Source organism: Protopterus annectens, chromosome 11.part0, assembly GCF_019279795.1.
Source record: "Protopterus annectens isolate FY-2018-M chromosome 11.part0, PAN1.0, whole genome shotgun sequence".
Classification (NCBI taxonomy): domain Eukaryota; kingdom Metazoa; phylum Chordata; order Ceratodontiformes; family Protopteridae; genus Protopterus; species Protopterus annectens.
In genome coordinates this window covers 1,054,188,468-1,054,203,551 of record NC_056745.1, presented here as the reverse complement: position 1 = coordinate 1,054,203,551, position 15,084 = coordinate 1,054,188,468, and the positions used below count along the sequence as shown (strand labels likewise).

General features: G+C 37.1%; 1 protein-coding gene across 1 annotated transcript in view; it reads left to right on the top strand.

Annotated features, from left to right (window-relative positions):
- The window catches only part of LOC122815022 (leucine-rich repeat serine/threonine-protein kinase 2-like), a 2,570,681-nt gene that overhangs the window by 1,527,493 nt on the left and 1,028,104 nt on the right, over window positions 1–15,084 (top strand). The window contains 1 exon segment of the mRNA XM_044087274.1: window positions 2,025–2,212. Coding sequence (XP_043943209.1) covers window positions 2,025–2,212 — 188 coding nt within the window.

Sequence of the window (15,084 nt, the reverse complement as noted above, 5' to 3'; positions counted from 1 at the left end):
TAACTCCCCCTTGGATACTGGAACCCATTCCAGACCTGATTTTACATCCTGCAGGATGCCAAACCCTGAACCTGGTAAACCTCAAGCTTGCGGATTGGTTGATCCAGTTCCACTGATGGCAAGGACTCCCGGTATCTCATCACCAGTGAAGGCCATTCTGGTAGCGGCTCATAAGCTGGCTACCAGGAAAATATATAATAGCAAGTGGAAATGCTTCTCCATCTGGGCAACATACAAGGGCCTGGATCCTTTTACAGTTCCTATTCCGACAATCTTGGACTTCCTGTCGCTGATTTTTCGGCAGGGAGCAAGTGCTTCTACGGTTAAGGTGCAGTTAGCAGCCATTTTCCATTTTCATGTGGGAGATGGACTAGGGTCATTGGCATCCACAAAGTTATGCAAAACTTTCTTGCGAGGCATCTTTCTCCTGAAGCCTCCTGTGAAAATGGTGGTGCCCCATGGGATTTGACACTAGTCTTGCAAGCCCTGACGAGTCCACCCTTTGAGCCTGCAGCCTCGATTCCTTTAAAATTCTTGTCCTGGAAAATGGCTTTTTTGGTAGCTATTACTTCTGCCAAGAGGGTTTCGGAACTCCAAGCACTGTGTATGAAACCCCCTTATCTCATTTTTCACAGGGATAGAGTGTCTCTCAGGACTAACCCGTCTTTCTTACCTAAGGTGGCTTCGGAATCTAATATCAATCAATCAATCAATTTGCCCGTGTTCTTTCCAAATTTTCAGAATAAGAGGGAGTACATATTGCACAAACTGGACGTACACAGGCAACTACGTTTTTACTTGCACAGAACTAAGGATTTTCGCAAGTCTGATCAGTTGTTTGTGTCCAAAATCAGCCAGGGGAAGGGCCATTTCTGAAGTGACCTTAGCAAATTGGATTTGTCAATGTATAGTTCAAGGGTATGCATCTTCGGGCAAACCAGCTCCTATGGGAATACACGCTCATTCCACCTGATCCATCGCCACCTCAGCGGCTTTCTGGTCCAGGGTTCCCTTGGACGACATATGTTCAGCAGCTACCTGGTCCTCTTCTCATACGTTCATTTCTCATTATAAACTGGATATGATATTGAGAAGTAGGGCTTCTTTTGGCTCCGCGGTGCTTTGGAATATCCTTCCATAAGGCCACCCAGGTTTATTGTCTAAGTAGCTGGGGACTCTGTCCCACAGGTTGCAGAGCAAATGAAGTAACTACTTCAGATAAAGAAGTTATGTACTCACCATAACGTTCCATCTAAGTAGGTACTTCATTTGTCTGCAACCATCCCTCCCTGCCATCCCCCTAACCTTTTCTCGGGTTTTCTTCTGGTCACCTGAAATTTTGCTGCCTTGAGGTTAGGTCTTCAGTATACCTCTATCGAGGTTATGACTTAGATTGGGCAAAATCGATCTGAAGTAATACAGTTAGTGGCAGGGGATTATGGGTAGGGGGAGGAGCTAGGAGCTCGGATCTTGTAGCTTGTGAAGCTGCCGGCTCAGATCCAAGATCGGATCCGATACCCACAGGTTGCAGACAAATGAAGTACCTACTCAGATGGAACGTTATGGTGAGTACATAACTTCTTTTTTTATTTTAGTTCCATGTAGTAGTTAAGTTGTGACTAAAAAGGGTTTACAATTTCCGGGGGTCAGCTATTTTAGCAGTTGAATGACTGAATGAGAAATTTTTGGCATGCACCAAATCGATACCTGCCTCCTTATATTTTTTCTTTTTTGTATTGGAATTTTTGCAACCTATATGAGACTGTATGTTTAAGATTGTAATTTTGGGTAGGGCTGAGTTACAGCCACTTGGTGGAAATTTGAGGGGATAACCCCCTTGTATGAAACATTTTCTTTTTGTTACTTTTGGTCATCACCATTGTGTTGAAAATCTGTCACTGGTTGGTAACTGAAGAATACGGTCAAGTCTCATTTTTAGGTATAGGGGGTGTTTAGAGAGAAAAATAATTGTACGTTTATAAAAAATGCACTATAATGCTTTAAGGTATATTCTGTTTGCTTAGATTTTGACAGTGAAAGAAGAATGTTTTCGTAAGAATCCCAAAGGAATTATGCAGCGAACTGATGTGGTGAAATTTTTATCACAGAAAATTAAATTTCCCCAGAATTATATGTCTCAGTATTTTAAACTTTTGGAGAAATTTCAGATTGCCCTGCCATTAGGAGAAGAACAACTGCTCATTCCAAGCAGGTATGTAAGTTTCTATAAATTATGGCAAGAATGGTGTGCATTGTTGTCTTAGTTTACTTCATTTCATATTGCCGTAATTTAAAATGTTAGAAAGCATGATAGGAATGATTACAGTGTAGCACTGAAAATGTTTTTAGGAGAATAAATTGTTTATTCATGTAACAGAGCAACGGAAGCTTGAAGAAGGGCAACAGTGCATCACAATTTAGTGCATGTTACTGTGTCACACTGTAAATAGATACACTCTTTGTGTGCTATTTCAATTGCTACCATGTTTGTTTTTTGTTGTAGACTTGAGGAGTGAGGGATAAAATAGAATTAATGCATCATATTTTGTTATATTTTAATTCTGAAATAAATGTTTCAGTCTAGCAGGGTGACTGGGCCCAGAGGTTTCACCCCTGGTTATGCTGTAGATTAAATGGATTGAAATTACTGACCCATTACAAGAGGAAGTAGCTGTGAGTGTGACTGAGTCAGTGCCATCAAAGTTAAAGTCAAAGTACACTTGATCAACAAAATGCATTATGTCACTGGATGAAATTTCACTACTTCACGCTCATGTGCATTGAAAAAGAGTTTTCACAAGAGGGAGAAGGAAGCTTATAACAGAAGAAATCCAAGACTGTACAGATATAAATACACACGTAGATAACTTACCCACCACCATTTGTAAGATTGGATAGCAGCACGGCATAATTCACAAGTTCCTGTACTTGTGCAAGTAATAATTTAGTTCAGATTGCATAACTTAGATAAATAGAGTAATTTAATTATATGACAGTAAAGACAATCATTGCATTTTTGGTGTTCTTACGAACTGAGGGAGTGCTGACATTGTTAGGGTTAGTTGTTCAACAGTGTGATCACTTGTGAAAAGAAACTATTCCTGAATCTTGATGTTATACACCTGATGATGCTTTACTGTTTTCCTAAAGACAGGAGGTGGAACAGTTCATGTGCGGGATGATACTTGTCCCATCAGTTTCACGACCCTGCCATAATACCTGCAAGAGTAAAGGTCCTGTAGGGACTGGGGGTTTGATCCTGTGATTTTCCTGGCCTGCTTTACAACCTTCTGTAATGCCTTGTGATCTATGTATGAGCAGTTTCCATACCAGACTGTGATGTTGTTAGTCAGTATGCTTTCGATCATGGCCCTGTAGAAGGTCATGTGGATGTGGGAGGAGATGTTTGCTCTGTGTAGTCTCTGGAGGAAGTGGAGACATTGTTGAGTTCTCTTTACAAGGCTGGAGGTGTTTGTTGCCTATCTTAGGTCATCTGATTGTTCACCCGTAGGAATCTGGTGCTTTTTACCCTTTCAACTGCTGTACCACTGATGGTGATGGGTGAGTGGGACCCTTGCTTCCTCCTGAAGTCAACAATGATTTCTTTTGTTTTGTCAACATTTACTGCTAGGTTGTTGTTGGTGCACCATCTGGTGAGTTCATTGACTTCCTGTATATATGCCCCCCTCATCGTCATTTCTGATGATGCCAATCATGGTGGTATCGTTGGCAAACTTGATGATGTGATTTGTCTGATGTTTTGCAGAGCAGTCATGGGTCAGTATTGTGAAGAGAAGTGGACTTAGTACCCATCCTTGTGGGACCTCTGTGTTCAAGGTGTTGCATCCTTGTGGGAGTCCTGTGTTCAAGGTGATGCATCGTGAGCTGTTCTTGCCAGCTCGAATGGTTTGGGGTCTCTCTGCCAGAAAGTCGAGGATCCAGTTGCACAGTGTATTTTCTATGCCTAGTTTACTTAGTTTAGACAGTAGCTGCTGTTGTATTACAGTGTTGAAGGCTGAGCTGTTGTATTACAGTGTTGAAGGCTGAGCTGAAGTCTATGAACAGCATACATATGTAGTAATTTTTGTCTTCAAGATGGTTCAAGGTGTGATGTAGTGTCAGGGATATAGCGTACGCAGTGGAGCAATTTGGTATGTAAGCAAATTGTAAAGTATCAAAAGATACAGGCAGACAAGATGATATGTGCTCTTTGACCATCCTTTCAAAGCATTTCATCACCACCTGTGTGAGTGCAATGGGTTGGTAGTCATTTAATATGACTGGGGCTGACTTCTTTGGCATTGGAATGATGATGGCAGACTTGAAACATCTTAGCACACTATCCTGTCTGAGAGATGTGTTGAAGATATCAGTGAAGACAGGTGCCAGTTGATCTGCACAGTCCTTGAGTAGATGACCCGGAATCATGTCAGGACTTGCTGCCTTATCTAGTTGGACTTTTCTTAGGTTCTTTCGGACTACCTCCAGGCTGAAACATAGCAGTGTGGCTTCCCCATCCGTGGGTAGTTTCTTTGGTGAGGTGTTTGTTTCGTGAAATCTGCTGAAGAAGGTGTTAGGTTTGTCTAGAAAGTCCGTATTAATTACACATTGTGTTGATGGAGATTTGTAATCAGTAATGCACTGGATGCCCTTCCACAGCTGCCTAGAGTCCTATTGATCTGCGAAGTGTTTTTGTATTTTTAGCCTATGAGCACATTTTACTGCTCTTACTCCCTTGTTCAGGTTGTTCCTGGCAACAGTCAATGCATCTATATCTTCATACTTGAAGGCAGCATTACATTCTCTCAGTAGCTCATAGACTTCACTAGTGAGCCATGGTTTTTGGTTTGCCCTTATATTTACATCCTTCAAGGTAGTCATGTCCTCGACACATTTGGTGATATACCCCACTATTGTTTCAGTATACTCATCCAGGTTTACATGCTGTTCTGTGGTGGCAGCCTCTTTGAATAGGTTCCTGTCAGTACATTTGAAGCAGTCTTGCAGGGCTGAGACTGCTCCTTCTGGCCAGATCCTTATTGTTTCTTAGAAGGTTTTCCTCTTAGCAGTATGGGTTTGTAGGCTGGGATCAGCAAGATAGAGTTGTGATCCGAGCTGCATAGGTATGGGTAGGAAACTGCTTTGAAAGCTTGCTTGACATGTGCATACACTTGGTCTAATGTCTTTGCTCCCATTATGGCAAAGTTCACATATTGATAGTAGTGTGGTAGTGCTGTTTTCAGCTTGGCCTGGTTAAAATCTCCAGCCATAATATTCACACACTTGGGATTCTTGTTTTGTACTTCACAGGACAGCCTGTACAGGCTACCAAGTGCATTTTTAGTGTTTGTATATAGACTGATGTGATGTAAATGGCTGCAAATTCTCTAGGCAGATAGACTGGATGATATTTAAGCATAAGGCATTCAATGTCTGCTGATCAATGGCTGAAGGCAATCTCATTGTTATTACACTTGCAGTTGTTAACATATTTGTAGACTTCCCCACCTCTGGCTTTGCCACTGATGGTCTGCATCCTGGCTGCTCTGACTAAGGTGCAGTCTTGTATTCCCACACCATAGTCGCTGATATTTGAATTTAGCCAAGTCTCTGTAAAAATGATTAAACAGCTGTTTCTTACCTTGTGGTTTGTGTAAGTCCAACCTGATGTAAACTATTTTGCTGTCCAGAGATCAAACATTTGCCAGCAGTAGGAATGGAATGAAGCAGTATGAATGGAATGAAGCAGCTGTGACATGCTGTCCTGCCTTCAAAGATTTTCTATTACAAGATATTTTGAGGGGAAGATTTAATGGTCTTTTTAATTATGTTCCGCATTCAGCTTAAGGAAGCCGGACACAAATGTATGTACTAAGGGTAGTTTTGCACGCACTGCATACTTAAGAATGCATTCCAGACTAAGAGTAGGTTATTCAAATATAATATAATACCTTGAATGAGTGGATAACTTCTAGTTTCTTACTGTTACCCTTGTTTTTCACATATACAGTAGGGTGCTGGTAAGGTACATTTCCGTGGGAGAGGTGAGACTCACCACAGGTCTTGTGGAATGCAGATGATAAATAGGATAGTGTTGAGGACTGAAAGGGTCACTGATGGTCCAGAAAAGTTAGCGGCCAGAAAAGAGTCAAAAACAATAAAAAGTGACTATGTACAAGTCTTCCAAGATGGCCGCACACTGATCACCAGCTTAATCTCAACTCTCCCAGTGTGAAAAAAGAAACTGAAAAATAAAAGCCTGTGATATTGTCAGCTTGAGTAAAATTCTATTACTTGCTAGTAAGTATAATGCCTGGATACCAGCAAAGAATACATTTATAGAGCTGGCAATAAAATCAACCAGAAAGGGTGAAGAGAAAACACTGGCTGGAAAGAATCATGCAGCTATTCAGCAAAAAGCAGTTCAAGCTTCAGCTTAGGTACAAGAGATGGCTTCCAGTAATTTAGATGAAAAAAAATGTACATAGAGGTGATTTAAGTAAATGAAACATTACAGGAGTATATCAACCCAAATAACAAAAGGGCAAAAGGCTGGAAAAATAAAAGAAGATTTAACTAGCTATTCAGATGAAGTCATAAAGCTGCAAAAAATCAAAGGTTGTAATGAAGAAAAGGGTGGCTGAGTATGAGACTTCTCAAAATCATCTGTTTCAAAAAATGGTAGAGTTTGAAGATAGCACGAGGAGAGAACACCTGCGGAAGGAACAGACTGTATTAATTTTATGAAAGCACAGATAAGTAACTGGACTGGTATTCCACATCAGAATTTATTAACTGAAAGACATGTCAAGTTTATGCTGCAAACCTGGCCACAAGAAAGCAGCCAAGATCTGTATTAGTAATGATGTAGTCATGCTAGCAGAAAGAGTTGATCCTGCCAAAAAGGTGGCAGAAGGGAAAAGTACTAAACACTAGAAACAGCAGAATGTTTGTGGAAAATGGTTATTTAGTTTAAATCAAACAGAAGAGAAGCAAATTTATCCCAGCAATCAGGGAGTGTTGAGAGGGCAGGTAGGAAAGTCAGTAAAAAAACAAAAAATCTAGCAAGGCTAGACTTTCCACTGTGTGATTCCTTAAACCTCTTGTCTTGGGATATATACAAATGACTCTTTAGGGATATAAGGTGTTTCAGTTATATGGCAATTCTGAATGTTGACGACTTTTTTTCTTTTTAAGTGTGTTTATGGACAAATTCAGGCCAATAAAGCCAAACCCCACTATCTGTGGGAATATGTGTTTCAGCCTTCTTAGGATATCATTGGCACAGCACAAGTGGAATGTTTGCTAAAGTTTAGAAACATAGGGTTGTCGTACCCAGCTGATATCCATAATCATTTGGGTATCTGCAAAATGTCCCAATGAACAAAGTAAAACAATGAGTAAAAAGGTCACACAGAAAAACCAATCAGTAAAAACCAAAAAAAAAATCTAGCAAGGCTGGACTTTCCACTGTGTGATTCCTTAAACCTTTTGTATTACAGGCAACATGGGATATATGCAAATGACCCTTTAAGGACATCAGGTGTTTCAACTAAATGGCAATTCTGAATGTCCATGACTTTTTTATTGTTAAGTCTTTTTATGGACAAATTCAGGCTAATAAAGCCAAACCTCACTAGCTGTGAACATGCATGTTTCAGCCTTCTCATGGTATTATCTGCACAGCATAAGTGGAATGTTTGCTAAATTTTAGAAACACAGGGTTGTCATACCCAGCTGATATACATAATCATTAGGGTGTCAGCAAAATATCCCAACCAGCAAACTAAAACAATAAGTAAAAAAGTCCACACAGAAAAACACAATCAGTAAAAAAACAAAATAAAAATCAGGTAGGAGAGTCAAGTTCCTGTATTCAGCTCTCTTCAGAATATTTTTTTTTTCTGGAGATTCAAAGAAATTTTTGGATGTAAAACAGACTAAGGAGGAAAAAAGTGGCCTATTGTATAAGGGTTTGGCCACATAAGCTAGGCATTGTGGGTTCAAGTCCTTTTTAATGTGATAAATTTAGATTTGGGGTTGACATAATAATTAAGGCATTTACTTCCCAAACACAAAGTACAGAGTTTAATTCTCACCCTTGAGGGAAACTGGCTAGGCTTAAAATGACTGACAAGGGCAGATAGCCTAGTACTTGTACCTGTGAACAATAATCTCAGAGGTAGTAACAGTGGTATGAGAGGTGTAGCCCTGCACACCAGAGGTACATGAGTGGCATGCCCACTGTCAAAAATATTTGTTTTGGGGGTTGGTATAATGGTCATGGTGTTTTACCTCATAGTCATAAGGTACAGGGTTCAATTCTTACATTTGAAAGGGAAATTGGCTAGACTTAAAATTGCCCACAAGGACAGCTAGCGTAGTACTTACCTACCTACCTATGAACCTATGAAAAACTGAGCCAGTAAACAGAAGGTGACTCTACTTCTCATTCTTCTGACAGTAAAGCTGACAGATAGAGACACTGCCAGTGAAACCTGTTCCTGTATTACAAAGGAACATGTTTGAGAGACAGAAAAAAAGCACAATCGTTAACTAGAAAAATCAGGAGTACCTTGGACTTGAACCAAAGTCTGGTGCTGGGAGATGATAATGAACAAGAAGGCCACCAGCAGCACTGAAATTAGTGAATACATTTTTACAGGAAAAAGTGGCTGCGAAAGATTGGACTTTTTTGACTTTGTTAAACTTGAGGGTGGACTGTAAAGCCCTTCTTTGTCATTAATATTTAGAAGGACAAAAGTAACTGTAGGTAAAACAATTTTTGCTATTAGTATTTTTGTAAAACATTTAATGATATAAACTGCATGTTATATATACTAAACAGTTTTGTGTAGTTTGTAGTTAGGGGTATTTTAAATGCGGGGAGAGCCTTTTCAGTGACTGTTGTATGACATTAAAGTAAACAAGTTCTTTTTTGGTGTTAAGAAATATGGACTTTACAGTATAAAAAGAAAAGGTGGGCAAAAACAAGTTTAATGTTAGCATGCTGCAATCTTAAGGTGCTGGAGTGGGACTGAGGTGTAAAAGTGCACTGATTATATTATATGTAGAATTAAGATATTTTCTCTCATTTTTACAAGGTGAATGTTTACATTAAAGCCCTTGGTTTAAGCTTTAAACAATTGTTTTTTTAAGCAAATAGGCTAGAAAAATAAGACAAAATGATAAAAGCCATGAAAAAATGCTGTTTTTTATATCTGCAACTATATTAACTGTTTTGTTTCCAAATATTCACTGGGAATCCAGAAGTTTGCAACAGGAGGCAGGTATACATTCTGTTCTGAGTGAAATGTACAAGGATTCATTGCTGACTATTTTAACATAGAGATGAGCTGTCTACAGGTGCAATCAGCTGATCTTGAGAATTGTAAGCATTATTTGCCGAGGAAAATGCAAAATTACACTGGCAAGCAGTTCAATGAAATATAAAGTCTGAAATTATGGGAAGTGAATAATAGATAGCAGCCTCCCTAATAGCCTTAATGCTTTAATACATTTTATAAAACAGTGTAGAATTTAGTTTTATTTGAAGATTGTCAGTGTACTTTTCCTTTGGGCTAAAAGTTGATGTTTTGTGAAAGCATACACACTGTTTTGTTTTTTTTTTACATTGGGGGATATAGATAAAAGAATAAATAACAATCACTGTAAGTGAGAACACTTAGCTGTAGCATGCACTATAGCAAGGGTAACATTAATTTTAGGTTGTGTTTTGCCTGTGGGTGCAGCTGCCAATTTCAGGACATTTGTTCCTGTCTGGAGAGTTAAACTTGATTTTAAGTTGTACATAATTTTGTGTGTTTGTTCTAAGTTAATAGGGAAGGGATTGTTCTGAAAATGTTTTTATTTTTTAAGTGTTTTTTTCTCTGAAAAATGTGACATTGGTTCAAATGGAGATGAAAAGAAACAACTGTATAAAAGGTCAGCCAGCCAGACATTAATGTGTGTATGTAAAAAATGTTGGAAATACATATTTAGAAAGGCTATCATGTACAAAAGATGGGAACAGTGGCATTTTATCATAATGGGTATATCTGTATTATCTTGGACTGTAAGTGGCCATACAGGTTTAGACAAAAAAGAAACAGTATTGAATTATATTAATGAATGGTAATACAAATTGCAGTGCTGCAGGAGGCACATTTGGAAAGAAATAAACATCTGAATTTGACAAAGGATTTAATGATAGATATTCAGCAGAGTATCACAGAAAGGAAAAGGGGAGTAATTATTCTAATTGCTAGAGGGATCCCAGTAGTGACAAAAGAGGGAAAAAGACAATAATGGTAGATTTGTGGTAGTAATGGGGCCATTGACAGTGGAAGATGATTAATCTGGCATGTATTTATACTCCACATAAAACTTCTTTTATGGAACTTAATGACAGTTTGAGAGAAAGAATAAGCTTTCAGCAGGAACTATTACTTATAGATAGTGAAGATGTATTGGGGACCTAGAAAGGAACTATAGCAAAAGAGGGTAGATTTCTGAAAAAAAAATATGAAAATGTTTGTTATAGAAGATGTGAATTCAGTAGTAGGAACTCAGATACAATTTACATATTCCCCATGGAGGTGGGCTAGACTAGACAGAAATTATATTTCACAGGAACATATGCAGTTGATTGGAAGCTTTGACAGTTATCCAATAGCTATTTGAGATGATGCACCATTAAAAAATATTATAAAAATGCAGAGTAATGAAGGAAGGAGACACTGGTACTTTCCAACTACCTGTTAAAAAGGAATTTAAGTAATGGGTAGTGGAAATTATTCATGAGATATTAGGAAAGATAGACATTTCTTTTGACGTTATAGCTGGTATGTCAGACAATATGAAAATGGTGTTTAAAATAAGCTAGAAATGAATGAGAATAAGATGTAGTTAAATAATAGGAATTACTTAGAGAGTTGACAAAGGTTAAAGTGTTGCACAATAAGGGGAATTTCACAGAGCAAGAAGAGGAAAAAATGCAGAGTGCTACAGAAAAAAAAAATAAGGGAATAGCTGAAAAATATGCATGAGCTTAGAAAGATTGCTGTTAAACAACCATTTTCTAAGAATAACTCCAGAGCACAAAAACTTTTAGCACAACAACTTAGGCAGCAGAAAGTAGAAAGTGTTATTGTTCCCAAACTTATGGAGTCTATAAAAATAACCAGAGATCCTGTAAAAGTTTGAGATATTTTGGAAATTTTATGAAATTTCTGTAAAGCAGAGAAATGAGTAAATCAAGAAAGAGCACAAATGGAAGCATTTATGGAAGACTTAATTATATCAAGGTTAGTGGAAGAGGAGGCTCAACAACTAACAGTTAATATAGGAAGTATTATCAATCTTCAGGAAAATCTCCAGGAACAGATGGTATTCTTGAGAAAATTTGAAAATCAGGAGGGAAGAAAGTGAAAAAGATCTGGAAGATTTTGTTTAATAGTATTTCAAAAGAAAGGGAAGCACAAACATCTTGGAAGAAAGCTGTGGTGACTGCATTACCTAAAGACATGATGACTGCATTACCTAAAGACAATAAAGACCCATCAGACCCAGTTTCATATAGATCCATTTCAATTTTAAACAATGATTATAACATGCTTATGTCCATACTAGCTGAAATAATGACAAATGTGTTGCCAAAATTGGTAGATTTAGATCAATATAGGTTTATGGAGGGGAGGCAAACATTTGACAAAATTAATAGAAGAATGATAATCCAGAAGGAAGAAGAATGTAAGACAATACTGCTGTTGTTGGTGCGTCTTGATGCAAAGAAGGCATTCAGCAGAGTAGCTGGGATTTTATGAGTGTAGCAATGGAAGCAATTGCATTCCCTGATACAATAACAAGGTTAATTAGGAGGATGTGTAAATGATTTGAGGCAAAAATTAAAGTGGGGATGGATCCTGTGTGGTAAGTTGTGTTTGAAAAAAGAAACCAGGAAAGGGGGTCTTCTTTTCCCTTTGTTATTTGCTTTATATTTAGACCCATTGGCAAAGAAATGAAGAGACTCAGAAATGCAAGGATGTAATTGGTATGGGAGTCAAGAAAAGATGTCTTTATTTGCAAATTGTATTATTTTGTACCCGATCAGTCTAGAAAAAGTATATCTCGGTGTTGTAGAGCACTTTGAGACAGTTTGAATTTTTTTTCGGGATATAAAATTAATGAAGATAAAGCAAAGAGTAACTATAAGAATAGGAGGAGGTTAGAAAAGCTTGGGAAAAGAGAGAGAGAGGATAAGCAATTTACAACAGAAAAATAGGAGAGCATATGTATGGCTGCCAAGTATGCAACAACGTCCAGAATGCTTAGGATCTTTGCGTGTCTGCATAGGTATTTTATACCTCAAGCAGACTTCAAAGAATTTTTCTTCAAGTAAATAGTAAATGTTAGAGATGTGATACGGAGGATAGATATTACTGGGGACATGTTTTGGGAGTGTAATGAGTTGCCATACTTTATTTTGCTGCATAGTACTCAGTCTGTGGAATGATTTTTCATCTGGGACACAGGATCAGAATTGCATAGACATACTAAGGTCTTATTACATTTAATTCTGTTGCTTCCAAAAGGAGTTACTAGAAAATGGAAATTCAAGTCTAAACCACCTGTATTTGCAGTATTTATTGAATATTAAAAAAGAGATAAAGGAACTGGAAAAGAGTTCTTTAGAAAAAGGAAGGAAGGAATACATTACATAGAAATAAATGGGAAATGGGTGAACAGTACATGTAGAATCATTTTCAGGAAGAGTAGTGTGGTTTATGGAAAGGGAGGAGTAGTGTGGTTTATGGAAAGGGAGGGATTCAACAATTTATGTAATGTACTGATGGTTACAAAGAAAGAAGATATGACGTGTAATGTATGTAAATGGAAAAAATGTTAATGTGGTTTGTTTCTTCAGTTGATGTATGTTTTCCCATGTCTTAAATGATAATTTAATAAAGGTGTATAAAAATACAAAAAAAGTAAGTAAATAAATAAAATGACATAGTTGAAAAGTTACATTTAATCTCCATGGTGATGTCGTTTGATGTGGGTTGGTTAAGCATTTAGTTATTCAATCACATGGATCAAAAATGTGAACTAGTTTCATTTTGCACCTTTGCCTTGAAGAAACCAATTGAAGACAGAATGGCACAGTCTTTCTACAGGAATATGATGTGTTAATTTTAAGTTCCTTTTCTAATAGCTGCTGCAGTAGCAGATTTAAGTGGTTCTTCTAATCTTCGTAGTTAGGTACAGTGATACCTTTCCGCTGACTCATTTTTTGTTATTTACATATTTTGGTTTACTGAATAAGTATGCAAAAGTAGGTGGGAGATTAAACGTGATATTTTTTAACAGGCTAGATGAGTCTCGTGACCATTACCATGCTATTGGTTTGGAAGTTGTGGCATGCAGTTACTGATATTCAGGTTACATTTTTGATCAGTATTTTAACACTATTAGTATCAGTAGAGCTGTGTCAAGTTACAGTTGTGGGAGTCATTTCTTTTTCAGAAGAATTAAATAATGGCTATAATTCACTATTTCACCACTCTGTAAAGTAAAATAATATTAAATAAAAACCACAACAAACTAGTGTAAAACTTCAAAACACAAAAGAAACAGCACCAGAAGACATAGGAAAACAAAATATATTAAGTACATTTTGTGTTTTTGTTCCTCACATATATCGAACATCATCTGAACTAAAGTTTGCATAACATAATATGCTTCAGTAAAACAATTAGAAAACTGTATGCCTCTAAACAATCTATCTAAAACATGCATCATAAACAGTTGCATGTAATTAATGAATAAAACCACTTTTGCACTTCTGAGGGAAATATATTAATATTTTCATTAAGCCCTAGAGGCTTATCTGCAGTTAGCAGTAGCTGCCATCTACATTTTATCAACTTCCATTGTATTATTCAAATCTCCACCATTCAAATCTTACATCAATTTTTTTTCTGCAGCAACAACAAAAAAGTATTAAAATTATTGCAAGCATACTGTTTGAAAAACATCATTATTATCATATTTCCTCTTTTTTGTGCATATACGTTCCTAGATCTGCTCAAAAGATTAAGGAAAAGACCAACATCAACAAATGTATGCATATTACAACAAACACAAAGAAATGTACTAAAAAACAGGCATTCAATCTTATTGTAATTCCTTATTATAATTCCTTTCAAGTAATGACTTAATATTGGAAATCTTACCATATACAAATCTAGGGTGTTCCTGTACAACATTTGCCAAATAGTTATTGTCCAGCATAACTTTCCAATTATCGACAATTACCTCTTTCATACATTCAATTTGGACTACAAAACTTATAATTATTTTCAGTCATGTGGGCACTGAATTCAGGAAGCCCAGCCTTTAAAATAAGAGGAGACTTCATTCCTCTATTTGGAATAACCACTATACATTTATTAATAATTCTATTTTTACATAACATTTTGATCAGTAATCAGTTTGGAATCAGTAATGAGCTTCCCTCTAAACATATTATGCATAATATATGTAAGATGGTAACTCTGATAATGGCGATAGTTATTCACAAATATGGGCTTTCTAAACAGGACACACTAAAAAAAAAAAAAAAAAAAAAAAAAACATCATGATGGATACCCCTAAGCACAAACAAATGTATTAATAGATCAAGTTTTCCATAATCTTACCGTCATCAGTAATCAGTCTGGATGCAGAAAGTTCCTTCTTTACTTCTTGAGGCCTGAAACAAATGTATAGAACCACTACCAGTACCATCTGCTATGAGCCCCTCAAGTGAGTGTTGTGTCTACATTAGAAAATGATTCAGTTTCTGCAAAATACAGCCAAACTGATTAGTTTATGTAGGTAATGAAAAGGCTGATGGAAGAGGTAAACCAGAACTATTCTCATTATCAAAATGTGTAACACAGTGAGCAAAAAAGTTAAAAAAGAGCCTCCCCAAACCAGAGTAAAACTCCAGAATTCAAAACAAGCAACTTTGGAAAACATATGAAAATGTAATTTATTTAAAAAACTGATAGCTTTCATGCCTTGCATATGTGAAACTTCATC